General features: G+C 40.3%; 1 protein-coding gene across 1 annotated transcript in view; it reads left to right on the top strand.

Annotated features, from left to right (window-relative positions):
- Positions 1 to 14,282, top strand: part of mta3 (metastasis associated 1 family, member 3) — a 159,294-nt gene that overhangs the window by 116,489 nt on the left and 28,523 nt on the right. The window contains exon 7 of the mRNA XM_069931134.1: positions 13,763 to 13,862. Coding sequence (XP_069787235.1) covers positions 13,763 to 13,862 — 100 coding nt within the window. The remainder of the gene's footprint in view (positions 1 to 13,762; positions 13,863 to 14,282) is intronic.

Below are 14,282 nucleotides of genomic sequence, written 5' to 3'. Positions count from 1 at the left end.
TGTGCTAGTGAGGGCAAGAATAGCAAGATCAGGCTGATAAGGGCAAGGCTGAGAAACTGGTGAAGGGGGTGGAGCTTCAGATTCTTGGACCATTGGTATCTCTTTTGGGGAAGGCACAATCTCTTCCAAAAGGATGATCTGAAGGGGACCATTATCCTGGTGTTAGATTTAGGGTTTAAACTAATTTGTCAGAGAGATGGTAACCAGAGTGTTAGGGGTAATGAAGAGGAAACAATAATAAATAGAAGATAATGTGCGGCAAGGATGACAGGCAGATGATGAGACAGAATTTTAGCTGTGGGTATGATAGAGACATGATGCATTTAAAAACTGGTCTGTGTACTTAAATGCACACAGCAATAGACACAAGGTGGACGAACTCTGCTGTCACGGCCAGCAACTCCAGTGGGCATGTAGCCAGGGCATTGAGAGCTTGATGGACTGGGCCAGAAATGGGGGGGGGGGGTCCAACTTTTACCCTGATTTTGGGGCCAAAAAAGAGGGGACAATTATTACATGGTATTGATGATTGCACAAGTATATTCGGTAATTGGAAAGAAGTGATATAGGGTCAAAAGAAGTAGAATCCTTATGGGTTGAGTTAAGGATTGGTAAAGGTAAAAGGACCCTAGTGACAGTTATGTACAGGCATCCAAACGGCAGCTGAGTACAACTGGAAATAGAAAAGGCATGTTAGAAGGACAGCATTACGACAATCATGGGGGAATTTAACATGAAATTAGATTGGGAAAGTCAGTTCAGTACTGGATCTCAGGAGAGAGGTTTTGTGGAATGCCTAGGGGATGGCTTTTTGGAGCAGTTTATTGATGAGTCCACCAGGACTGTTTTGGATTGGGTGCTGTGTAATGAACGAGAGGTGATTAGAGTGCTTAAGGTAAAGGAACCCTTAGGGTGCAGTGATTGCGTTCACTTTGAAATTTTAAAATGATGATATGTGGGTATATGAGAATCAGAACACCGTCATGATCAAGTCATGAAATTTGTTGTTTTGTGGCAGCATCATGGTGCAGACATTCATATTATAACCATCTTACGCCATTTCTCTTTAAAAAAAAACTAAAAATAATAATTCACAAAGAAGGCATGGCCTTGGGTGCTGGGGGTCTTTGAGGATAGAATCTACCTCATGTAGATGTCCTCGATGGAGTGAAGTCTGGTGCCTTTGATGTCGCAGGCGTGTTAACAACACTCTGGAGCTTATTCTTGTCCTGAGAGTTGGCACCTCCATACCAGGCAGTGATGCAACCAGTCAGAATGCTGTCCACAGTACACCTGAGAAGTTTACGAGAGTCCTTGGTGAGATACCAAATCCACTCGGACACCTCACAAAGTATAGCTGCTGGCGAGCCTTCTTTGTGATTGTATCAATGTGGAGGCTCTAGGACAGATTCTCAGAAATGTTGACATCCAGGAAATTGAAGTTCTTTACTCTCTCCACTACTGAGCCCTCAATGAGGACTGGATTGTGTTCCCCTGACTTCCTCCTGAAGTCCACAATCATCTCCTTGGTTTTGGTGACATTGAGCTCAAGGTAGTTGTCGTTACACCATTCAACCGACTGATCTATCTCCCTCCTGTATGTTTCCTCATTGCCGTTTGTGATTCTGCTGGTCACTGTGGTGTAATCGGCAAACTTGTAGACGGCATTGGAATTGTGTCTGGACGCACAGTCATGGGTGTATAATGATAGAGCAGTGAGCTAAGCACACATTCTTGGGGTGCTCCTGTGTTGATAATCAGTGAGGAGGAGGCGTTGTTTCCAATTCATACTGACTGAGGTCTTCTGATGAGAAAGTCAAGGATCCAGTTGCAGAGTGGATTACAGAGGCTTAGAGTTTGTAGCTTCTTGACCAGTACTGAGGGAATCTGTAGATACTGAGGGAAGGAACTGGCCAAAGTCGATTGGAAAAGAACACTAATGGGGAGAACAGCAGATCGGCAATGGCTGGAGATTCTATGAGAAATTAGGAAAATGTAGGACAGATAAATACCAAAAAGAAAGAAATTTGTGAATGGAAAAATGAGACAACTGTGGCTGATGAGGGAAGTTTAGCCAAAGTCAAAGCAAAAAATTACTGGAAAGATAGAAGATTGGAAAGCTTTTAAAAACTTAGAGAAGACAACTAAGAAAATGATTAGGAAGGAAAAGGTGAATTTTGAAAGGAGATTAGCAAATAATATGAAAGATGATACTATAAGTTTTTAAACAAAATTAGACATAGAACCAATAGAAAACAGCACTGGAGAAATTGTAATGGGAGACAAGGAGATGGCAGAGGAATTGAATGAATATTTTGGATCAGTCTTCACTGTGGAAGACATAATAGCATACTGCGTCTCTGGGAAGAGAAGTGAGTGCTTGGGAAGAGAGAGAGAGGTACTTGGGAAGCTAAATGGTCTAAGGTTAGGTAAGTCTCCCACACTTGATGGAATGTACCCTCAGGTTTTGAAGGAGGTAACTGGAGATTCTGGAGGACAAAAGGTAAATTCAAAATAATAGTTTTTATTAAACTATCAATAACATAACATTTCTTACTTATTTCTAATGACCTTCCAGGAATCAATGGATTCTGGCCTGGTTCTGGTGGACTGGAGGATTCTGGATGTCACTTCTAAGTTTAAGAAGGCAGGGAGCCAGCAGAAATAAAATTACAGACCTATTAGCCAAATTTTTCAAAATTCCTGCAACTTCAACAAGGTCAAACCAAAATGTATACCAGTAACCTGGAATAAAATCTGGAATGTGTACTTTAATGATTAAAATTTTTAATTGTGGAGCACATTGATAAATAAAGGAAAAAAAATGTCTTTGTTAACATTATGGAGGGTACTGTAGGTTCCTCTCCAGAATCCATAAGAACAAGATTGGCTAAATTAGGCCTTAGATCAGGGGTGTCAAACTCAAATTCACGGAGGGCCAAAATTAAAAACTTGGACAAGTCGAGGGCCGAACTAAATATTTATTGAAAATTTTCAACAACATCTGCATGTTTTCTCTTCTTTCAACATATGTAATGTTAAACTTTTTCTTATTAAAATAAATGTTTAATAATAGTTTTGGATAAACTCTTTCCAGAAGCATTAACAAATGAGAAATAAAATATTCAATAAATAATATTTCTCTATAGAGGATTTGTCAAATGTTGCTAGTGTGCTGTCGAATAGTGAAATCTGAGGGCTATTGAGAATGTGGGAGAATAACATGATTCCTGAAACAATCAAATGGGTGACTGATTGTGGGCATGAACTCTAGCAGGGTTATTTGCCATGCCCTTTTTCCATTGGTACAGATATCCTTTGATTTACACACTTTTCAAGTTTTATGCCTAATGAGCTTGTATCCAGGTGCAGGACCATTTTTAACCAGAAATATATTTATCACTGTGACATGAAACTATTGGAAGATCGTTTTATCCTGAGATTAAAGTTCATAATCCTTACTCAGGCCTGTGTGCGGGAGGGCGGGGTTTGCGGGCGATCGGGTTGGACAACGACAGTGCGGGGGCATCGGCTCTCGCTGCAGGGCGGCATCTCAGCGGATCAGCAGCCCCGTCACCGTGAGTCACGGGTCGGCCTGCGGCAGGGAGGGGGAGTGGGTAACGGTCCTGGCGAGGTCAGGCCCGAGGCCTCCGGTTCCGGGCGCTGGGAAGCGGCCTTGGCTTCCCCTGACACCGGCCAGGCCCCAAAACCAGAGTCCACGGTGAGACCCTGCAACGTAAACAGAGGAGGTGCGGGCGATTAGCGGGCTGACGCCAATGCATTCTGGGATTTATAGTATTAGCTGTGCATGCGCTACACTGGCGCAGCGGCCAGCGGGCCACCTCTAATACATTTTTGAAATGATCTTGCGGGCCAAATATAATTATATCGCGGGCCAAATTTGGCCCGCGGGCCAGAGTTTGACATGTGTGCCTTAGATCCACAAAGGTATTTTAAGCACGTTGTCATTTTTATGTAACTTCTTAGCACACAGTAGACAACTAAATGATGCTAAGATTAGATGGAAGGTCTTCATTCCCATGACTATCAGATGTTGTTGAAGAGTGCTGAGCAGGATAGTTCTATATTTGCTCTTGTTACAAACTAACAACCCTTTTAATTTTTGTTTGAGACTAAATGGATTTTATTAGCACTAACACAAGAACAGCGATGGAAAATTCACTGAACAATGGTAAATTCAAAATAATAGTTTTTATTAAACTATCAATAACATAACATTTCTTACTTATCTCTAAACTTAATTTTAAATTTAACCCCACTATATTCAAATGTATGCAGGAGTGTGTGTGTGTAATTAAGGTACCAATCTGAAAAGACCATTTTTAAAACTTCAGCATCATTTTTACTCTTGCTAGAAGGTCTTAAATGCTAAGTTTAAAAATAATTATAAAATGCTTTGAAACATCATATCTTCAGGCCTTTTTATTCATAATTCTTTTGATGAGATACCTTGACAGATATTCTTCAAATAGGAGTGACCATCTTTTGAGCCACCAATGTACCTCCTGTGAAAAGAAGAATACAATTCATGTCTTCCCAGACTCAGTTTTTTTTCCTGAAGATTTTGGAATATCTTTTCTATACGAGGAATCTGCCCTTTTTTCAGAGACAGCAAATGTGGCTATTTTTCCATGATGAATTCACAAACCCAGACAAGGGTTAAACGAAGTGGCTATACAAAAAAAATTGACCCAGTAGAATTCTGTCCTCTTTTCCAAAGAGACAGCGAAGTGATCTTCCTTATTTCAAAAGCCACTTATTCTGTGTTCCCCTTTTCCCAGGAGTAACACACAACAGGACCTGTTCTGGTGACTATAATTCAACCCTGTCTTTCACAAGGTTCCAACCTCTGTGTGTCATAGGGTTTTGACTTCTGTACTCTCCAAAGCTGAACTCTTTGTCTCTCATTTCGATAATATATTTCCAGCCCATTTCTCATGTCACATGATATGTGACATCATTTCTGTCTTTGAATCTCATATGGTCTTTTGACACAAATGTGCTAAAAGCATTGAAGTCCACATGTCTTCGAGAAGCCTGCTTTCCTCCAAAACTAAAATGGCTGTGCGTTTATACAGGTGCTTTTGAACTGACACCTATTGTTTCCAATATTTTAAGAACTATCCTAAATTCTTTTCATATTCTTGACTCAATAGCGTCAATCAGCATCCATTTTCATCTCAAACTGGCTTCTATCTCAAAAAAACATGTGTGTTTAAAATGCCTATGTGTTGTCTTTGTGCCCCTGTAACCACCCAAACTAACTTATTAAACCATGTCGAGATAAAATATAGTTTTAACATTAAACTAAGAATTCATATTAGCACAGATCAATTACATTCTGCTTATTTTGCTGTAACAACATAATACTGTATTCCATTGATGTACAGGTGGGTCCCCTACTTACGACCATCCGTACATATGACCAAAAATAATACTGTATAATTTTTTTTTAAATGAAGGAAAAAACGTGTAAATATAAAAATTACGTGTCAGGTTCCGGAGATCCAGGGACTGTTTATTTTGACAGACCCACATGGCGGCGGCCACGGGCTGGGAGCGTATGCTGAGACTCCATTACTGCTGAATGTATTCTATTTTTGGGACACAAAGGCAGTGGCAGGACCTGGTGTTCAAGGTGGAAGGTGAGTGCGGGCCAGGTGCCGGTGGTGTTGGACAATGGGTCTTTACAGTGCAGATTGGGCTGGGCCGTGGACCAAATGCCGTGGCTCCTGTTTAAGAACATGTCAGCCCAGAGTAACATATGCATCCATTTTGAGATTCATCCGGTCGGTCATACTGGAACTCGCACAACCTTGTGTTTGTGTGTGGGGTCTATATTACATTTTTTGCATTATTACATGACAATAAAAGGAATCCTCGACATGACATCTGCAAAGCCATCTACATGAATAAGAGTTTACAGACTTTCAGTACTGATTAGACACTAAAATTGCTTCTGTTTTTTTCATCAAGATAAAGTGGTCTGAGCATCAATGTTGGCCCCAAATACTGTGGAGAACTATAAAGGATTGAATGTTACATAAAAGACCAATTGAGACTTAACAATTAACAAGTGTTTTCTCTGCCAGAATGTTAACCTTCTGCCCTTCAATAGTAGATCAGTAAATCATTAAAAAAAGCAGGTCATTTAGCCCATTTCATCTAATGGTCAAGAAACAGCTAGAGTGATCTGACTTTAGCATTGCAATTCATGGCTTTTGAAATGCACATCTAAGTGAAAGGATCTCTTTCCACCACCATTTCAAACTGTGCATTTCTTGAAATGGTAAAAAAAAATTGCTTCAACTCCATAAATATTCTATCAATCACTTTAATGTGCCTATTAAGGAAAATGAGTCTTTCCTATAATTTTATTTGGGTAGGGATTCTTTTGTTTTATACAATTAAATAGCCTCCTCGGTATTAATTTCCCTTCTGCAGATAATGCATGAAACTTGACTTTACTCATTGACTGCAAATTTTATTCATCATCCTTTGTGTATAGTTGTCATGTCAGATGCTGTAGGCTGTAAATGTAATTAAGAGTTAGGATGACGATGAATTAATTTCCAATTATATAGAGAAGACTGAGTGCCATGTGCAGTTCCTGTTTTTCAATCAGAACAAGACCTGTTGATAAAGAAGAATACTAACCGAGGTTATTTTGCCAATAATAAACCGGATATATTGCTAAGATATTTTTTGTTCATAATTTAAAAAAAATTATATTTAAAATTGTGGATACTTCATCATGTAGATATTTATTTTGATTCAATCTAATTCAGGAGTAATTGTTTTCATGAAGTGTTTTGATTTGAAAAAGGTTTTGCAAAACTCGATGCTGATTAATGTTTATGTTTTCAGTGATTTATAAAACATCATAAATGCTGGAAATAATCAACATGTGAAAAGGAAAACATGGTTAACATTTCAGGTTGGAAAACCTTTGCTGAAACTGGGAAGTCGAAATTAAAATAAAAGATGGTTTGTGGCGGCCTGCAATCACGGAGATCGGGCCGGCACATCGTATGGGAGCAGACGTGGACAGAGATCGCTAAAGCGACTCCCAGGACAATGAATCGGCGGGGGTAGAAGCTGAGGCAGCATCGGACCAACAGCCCTAAAATGGCATTGGTCAAGCTGCCCAGCTAACTCAGCAGAAATGGGCTAGGGAAGAAGGGCATTCATAAGCATGGATGTTCCTGCCCGCTATTGTTATTCACGTGGCTGACTCTGTCAATCAGCAAAAACTGCAGGAACTTGAACAGTATAAAAGCAGCCTTTCCAGCCCTTATCTTCTTCTTCTCTGGCTTGGCTTCGCGGACGAAGATTTATGGAGGGGTATGTCCACATCTGCTGCAGGCTCGTTGGTGACTGACAAGTCCGATGCTGGAGAGGCAGGCACGGTTGCAGCGCTTTCCAGCTCTTATAAGGGAGTGACAATCTGCCATTCTGAGTGTGTGTGTTCCTTTGGAGCAGTCAGCTACAGGTTCACAATTGCAGAGGAGATGGAGGGAGGAATGGATAAGAAGAACGGCATGCAGGTGAAATAGATTAGCATGGCAATTAGAATCAGACTAAGCTTCTTTGTCTGTGTTGTTTCCAATAGTAGGGCTGTAGAACATGCAGTACTAACAGTGTCACAGGTGGATAACGTACTGAAAAGACGTCAACTTCTAGTACTGACAGAAAACATGATTTATGTGGCTAATTTGGAAAATTTGATGTCATGTCCAAAAGACAATGACATACCCAGAATAAAGATGAAGTTACATGGAAACGATGAAGGAAGTGGAGTCTTAAAAGTGGGAAGAAATGAGAAGCTCAGGGAGGCTCCTGTGAACTAAACGCTGGTGCTTTGCAAAACAACCACTCAACTGCATTTGGTTTCTCCAATTTTGAGAAGACCACAGTGTAAACACTAAATATAGTACACGAGATTGAAAATGGTGAATAGCTGCTTCACCTGGAAATGGTATCTCGGCCAGAAGTTGGTGGAAAAGGAAGAGATGGCAATGCAATTCCTACAGTTGAATTGGAAAGTGCTCATTATGTCATTGAAATAACAAGAAATATAAAGAATATATAAAAGGACCAGGTATATAACTAAAATTGGAACAATGTTACTCTATCCCGTTTCAATATTTTTTTATACTCACTCCCTTTTTCATCTGGAAATGATTCAGTTTTGATTTACTGTATGCATCACACAGAACATCGACCAGTAATTAGAAATTCCATGCGCTTCATATTCCTGTTAACTTTAGAGAATAATTACTTTCTTTACAGTGAAAGCTCGTTAGAACGCGATTCGTTAAGCCGTGGAAGCGCTAATAGCGCGGGTGTCTGTGGACCCCAAACTGCTAAGGGGCAGGCTGATAACAATCATCTGGCGACCCAACTCCCCGTGCCTGACAGCCCCCCTCCCTGCTATATCTGCCCCCCAGCACGGGACTTCGGGGCAGGGGCTGCCAGTGCAGGACTTCGGGGCAGGGGAAGTCAGGGCCCCATCTAAGCTTGTCCCATTTGTCTGCTTGACGCACATCCTTTGCAATTTTTCCTGTCCAAGTACTTGTCACATTTATACCCATCTCTATCACTGCCGCTGTGTGGAAGGAGTTGTCTTTCCTGTTTCATTTTTTTTCTTCTCACATTATGAACCTGTGCTTTCTAGCTTTAGATTCTGGGAGGGTTGAGGGGCAGGTGGAAGGAACTGTGACTATGTACCTCATTGAGACAGCAGCATGATAACAGGCCCTTCCGGCCCAAGAGCCCGTGCCTCCCAAATAAACTAATTAAGCTACAGCTAATGTACATTTTGAAGGGTGGGAGGAAACCCATATATGAGGAAAACATACAAACTTGCAGGCAGCACCAGATTCGAACCTGGGTTGCTGGTGCTCTAATAGCAATGTGCTAACCTCTACACTAACCTTGCCACCCATCTATATCCCTAATGATTTCAAAAATACTAATATGATTTCTGATCCCACCTTTTCCCACCCCCCTCCCCATTCTGATCCTTCAGCGCATTTTCACTCTCCCTTCTGATCTTCCATTCTCAGATTCCAAACAATCAGAGATAGCCTGAACTTGTTTTGTCCTCATCTTTAATGGATTCTGAGCCTGACAGTATGTTGTAATCATCATCTGGTATCTTCACCCATATGCTATTTCTTTGGAACAGAATTTTCATCTAGATAGTGAATGCTGTCTCTCATCCCCATTCCCATGTTCTTAAGAACCAACTCTCATATTTCCTTCAAATCTGCTGATAAGTGGATGGTTTGGCAAGCTGACTGTTTTGCTCTCAAGGCACCTGAATCATTCTTGCATAACACCGTGCGAAAACTCCCAGTCACTACTTCATATCTTAAGACTGAGGTACAAAATTAGGCCATTCGGCCTGTCAAATCTGCTGTGCCTTTCAAATCATGGCAGATGTATTTTTCCCTTCAACCCCATTTTCCTGGCTTCTCCCCATAACCTTTGAAGCCCTTACTAACCAAGAGCTATTATTAATATCATCCTCTGGATCATTGCCCCACCACTAAACATCAGATCACAAGTCTCCCAGATCGTCCCTAATTTCATTTTGTCAGGTGGTCTTCCCAATACAGCTTCCATTGCATATGTTCTTATCACAAAACTTTGTTTACCAGTATTGCTGAGAAGTTTACCTTTCTCTGTAATCTGTGACTTCCCCTTGATCTTTATTTACTGAGTTCTGAAGCACATTTATTTCATTTCCTCCACATATAGTGTGCCTAATTTTCCCCAGACTTAGAAGAAAGACTTCGCTTTCCACCCCAATGACTTCACATTCAATGGATCAATCCTTGTCATTTTCACCATCCTCAATAAGTTTGCATGGTCTTTCACCCTTCGGCATTCGGAAGGGACCATTAACCATGACTTCCTGGCTTGCTCCTCCATTTCTGTCAACAATACCCCTTCCCATGGCACTTTCCCTTCAACTGCAGGAGCTGTAATACCTACCTTTTTACCAACTATGTCTTCACAGGGACAGAAACAGTCCTTCCAGCTGAAACTGAAAGTCACCACTGCTTCTTCTACTAACTCGTGATGTGCTCCCCTCCGCACTGGAGAACCGATTGTAGATTTGGTCAACATTTTGCAAAACACCTCAGTTTAGTCTGATTGTGTAACCCTGAGTTTCTGCTTGCCTGTCAGTTTAATTCTCCATTCTATTTGCATGATTACCTTTCTATTTTTGGCTTCCTACACTGTTCGAATGAAGCCCATTTTAAGTTTAGAGAACAGGACCTCATCTTCCTACACTGTTCGAATGAAGCCCATTGTAAGTTTACTCATCTTTAGTCCTGATCAAATGCTCCAAGAAAAGTGCAGAGAACAAAACAAAGGACTCTACATCACCTTTGTTGACCTCACCAAAGCCTTCGACACCGTGAGCAGGAAAGGGCTTTGGCATCGGATGTCCCCCATAGTTCCTCAACATGATTATCCAACTGCACGAAAACCAACAAGGTCGGGTCAGATACAGCAATGAGCTCTCTGAACCCTTCTCCATTAACAATGGCGTGAAGCAAGGCTGTGTTCTCGCACCAACCCTCTTTTCAATCTTCTTCAGCATGATGCTGAACCAAGCCATGAAAGACCCCAACAATGAAGACGCTGTTTACATCCGGTACCGCACGGATGGCAGTCTCTTCAATCTGAGGCGCCTGCAAGCTCACACCAAGACACAAGAGAAACTTGTCCGTGAACTACTCTTTGCAGATGATGCCGCTTTAGTTGCCCATTCAGAGCCAGCTCTTCAGCGCTTGACGTCCTGCTTTGCGGAAACTGCCAAAATGTTTGGCCTGGAAGTCAGCCTGAAGAAAACTGAGGTCCTCCATCAGCCAGCTCCCCACCATGACTACCAGCCCCCCAACATCTCCATCGGGCACACAAAACTCAAAACGGTCAACCAGTTTACCTATCTCGGCTGCACCATTTCATCAGATGCAAGGATCGACAATGAGATAGACAACAGACTCGCCAAGGCAAATAGCGCCTTTGGAAGACTACACAAAAGAGTCTGGAAAAACAACCAACTGAAAAACCTCACAAAGATAAGCGTATACAGAGCCGTTGTCATACCCACACAGCCTGCAGCCTGCAGCTGACGTGGACTTTTTACCCCCTCCATAAATCTTCGTCCGCGAAGCCAAGCCAAAGAAAAAAAAAAAAGTCCTGATCAAATGTAATAAGACTTCAATCAAGCAGAATTGAAGGGAAAGAACATCATTTTTGAATATTTTTTGTGACTTGAGAACACTGGCTTTGAGTAACTTTTTGTTCTATTTGCTTCAAAGTAATCATTGCCATTCTAGATGTTTGCTTGCAGATGCAGAGTATCCAGGAAATCAATCGCATCAAATGTTCATGGAATTTATGCTTCAACATGTTACATGATTGAGCCAAGTTCAGACCTAACCCCATTCCCTCACACAGGCCTCACTCCCTTGCCTCCTGATGTAAATAGCATCCTGTTGTGAGTCGGATGCAGTATCAAGCTGTCTGTCAACATTAATACTTTCAGAATGTTGCTTCCTAGTTTCTCATCTATTCTGCTTTTTTCTAAAGAAATGATGAGGGGTAGAGGCCAGTTATGTTATGGGGGGAAAAAAAATGAAAGCTCACTAGGTGTTTGAAAGAGATGGTGGAAGAAGTGAAAAATGCACAGTCATCCCTTAGAATTAAGCAAAGTATGTAAAAAAAAAAAGCATACATATCAAGGTCTCCTTATAAGAGAATGTTTTAATGTATCACGCCTTCCAGGAAACGCCTACAGATTTGACCGCCAAAATTAAAGAAAACTAGTCAAATTATTTTGAACTCTGCAAGGTTTTTTTCGTGAGGTTCACCAATAAGTTAACTTGTGCAATTAAGTCTAAATACTTAACACAATAATATCACAATATGAATGTTTGCTGGGGCTAATATCGCCCCCTACAGTTGGCCAGCTTCACAAGGCGAGGTATCGTTCTAAACCTTGCTAATGCAAAATTAAGAAATGCAGCAGCAGACATTTAAATATTTCTGGTGGAATTAGAAACCAATTTAAAAACATTAGCAAATTGTTATGATCACATTAATAATTAGCTAGCTGAACATCCTTGACATCATCTTATGTTCTGCGATGAAAAAAAATTGAACATGATTCACAGCACATATGAACACAGCTACGGGGAGGAAGTTGAAAGAAAGCAAACAGTTTAGTTAAATCATCCATGTAGCATGGTCCTTGCAAAATGTTAGAGGAAAGAAAGGCTGAATTATAAAAATCTCAACTTCCAGGTTAAATATCATTGCAATGAATCAAATTGGTGAGAAACCGCAACGTGTACTTTGCATAAATTAAAAGTTATTTCTACTTGTGATGTTGAGCTTGGTTGGCTGATTTTTTTTTAAAACCTCGACCTGCATATTGTTACCTAACATTTCCTCCTCTTTTTCGCACATTCATGAACTTCATTGATGGAAAACCAAATATATCCTGAAATTCATTTTTGAAACCGAGTTGCATCTTACATCGGTGATCCCAGTAAAAAATGTCCTCTGCATCATGTAACATTTATTTTTAGATAATAGGAAAATATTTGATTCACCAAGAAGAGTGAGAAATTATTGAAAGTTTATGAAAACACATTTCACAGTAGCTTAAAAGTACAGTATTGATGATGCTTTGTATCTTTGGGAGGCTAGACAAAGGCACAAACCTATTCAACCACATAGCCTCACTGTGTCATTGTAGCAGAGGTGACTTCAATACACTAATTTTGTTTGCATGTTTTATGCATTTTTGTTCCTTGAGGTATTGTGAGACAGAAGGTGAAAGTACTCATGATTTTGACACTTCATTTCACTTGAGGACTTTACCCTGCAGGCTGGAAATTTCCATCATTTCTGATGTGCAATTGTGAGATGGTAGTCTAATGAAATCATCTGCCCAGGACACCAACATCCAGCAACCCACTTGCAAGTCCTATCCTTCATCTTCTTCTACCTCCCTCCCAAACATCCCTTCACACTCCTTCGCCCATCTCCAAACTCTCAAAAATATATTCACTGTATATATGAGTTTAACTGTACTCATTTCTGTTTTGAGATCTAGTAAGTTAATGCTCCACTGGAGAGCCCTGGGTGTGAATATGCTACCATTATACTAGATGATTGTTTAAGAATCTCGAGTTACCCATTGTAAATCTGTCTTCATTCTAAATTATTTTTAAATGGAATGAAAAAGTGCAGTGAAAAGTTGTAATTTTCACCTGCATTTATAAGTTAAAGTGATAATCATTGATAATCAACCGTGCATATATTCTGGATTCTGTTTTTTTTAAAGAGCCAGGTGGAGAACCTGGAACACAAGTCCAGCATAAAGGAGGATTGAAAATTATTTATTATATTTCAATGACAGTAGCCAAAGGGAACGGTTCAAGTCAATAAATTGATGCATTTAATGGGGGAGGGGAGATAGGCAAGCTTATGAGTGAACAGGGAATAGAGGATTTTAAATCAGGAAGAACAGAAGGAAATTCACTGTTTGAGCTGAATAGCACACATATTGTAATTGCACATGAATTGATTGCTTTTCTAAATTGTGTCTCAGATACAAAATAAAATATTTTTCCTGTATATCTACTAATAATAATATGCTCTCTGTTATGTATGAATAATGACCACTTCCCTTGTCTCTTTCTCATGACAGCGCTGTGGGGACATTTGCAAGAGCTCTGGATTGTAGCAGTTCTATCAGGCAGCCCAGTTTACATATGAGTGCCGCAGCTGCTTCGAGGGACATTACTCTGGTAAGTTCAATCTTCTTTTCCTTTGCAAGCCAAGGTTTATTAGGTAACAGTACTGATGCAATCTATCACTCTCCAAGGCTTGTATGCATGCATATTTGGTTTATAGTACCAAGCAATGACATTGGAAATCAACCATTTTAATGTTAAAATTAGTTTGTAATTGTGGTAAAATTAATAAATCAGGCTAAAGGCATGATTTATATTTAATTATGGCATCTGAAGTGAAATCAAGAATCAGAAAATAGTAAAAATCTGAAACTTTTTAATTTTTTTTCTGAATATTGAAATCAATAGATCTTTTTTGGTTCTTGGGAATATCACAGAATGGGGGGGGGTAGGGGGAATGATTTGTCCCTGATCTGATACAGTGGTAGAATTGTCTCAAAGGGATGAATGACCTACATCTGATTTGCTTAAAAG

This window comes from Narcine bancroftii, chromosome 4, assembly GCF_036971445.1.
Source record: "Narcine bancroftii isolate sNarBan1 chromosome 4, sNarBan1.hap1, whole genome shotgun sequence".
NCBI lineage: Eukaryota > Metazoa > Chordata > Chondrichthyes > Torpediniformes > Narcinidae > Narcine > Narcine bancroftii.
This window is presented reverse-complemented; position numbering and strand designations above follow the sequence as displayed.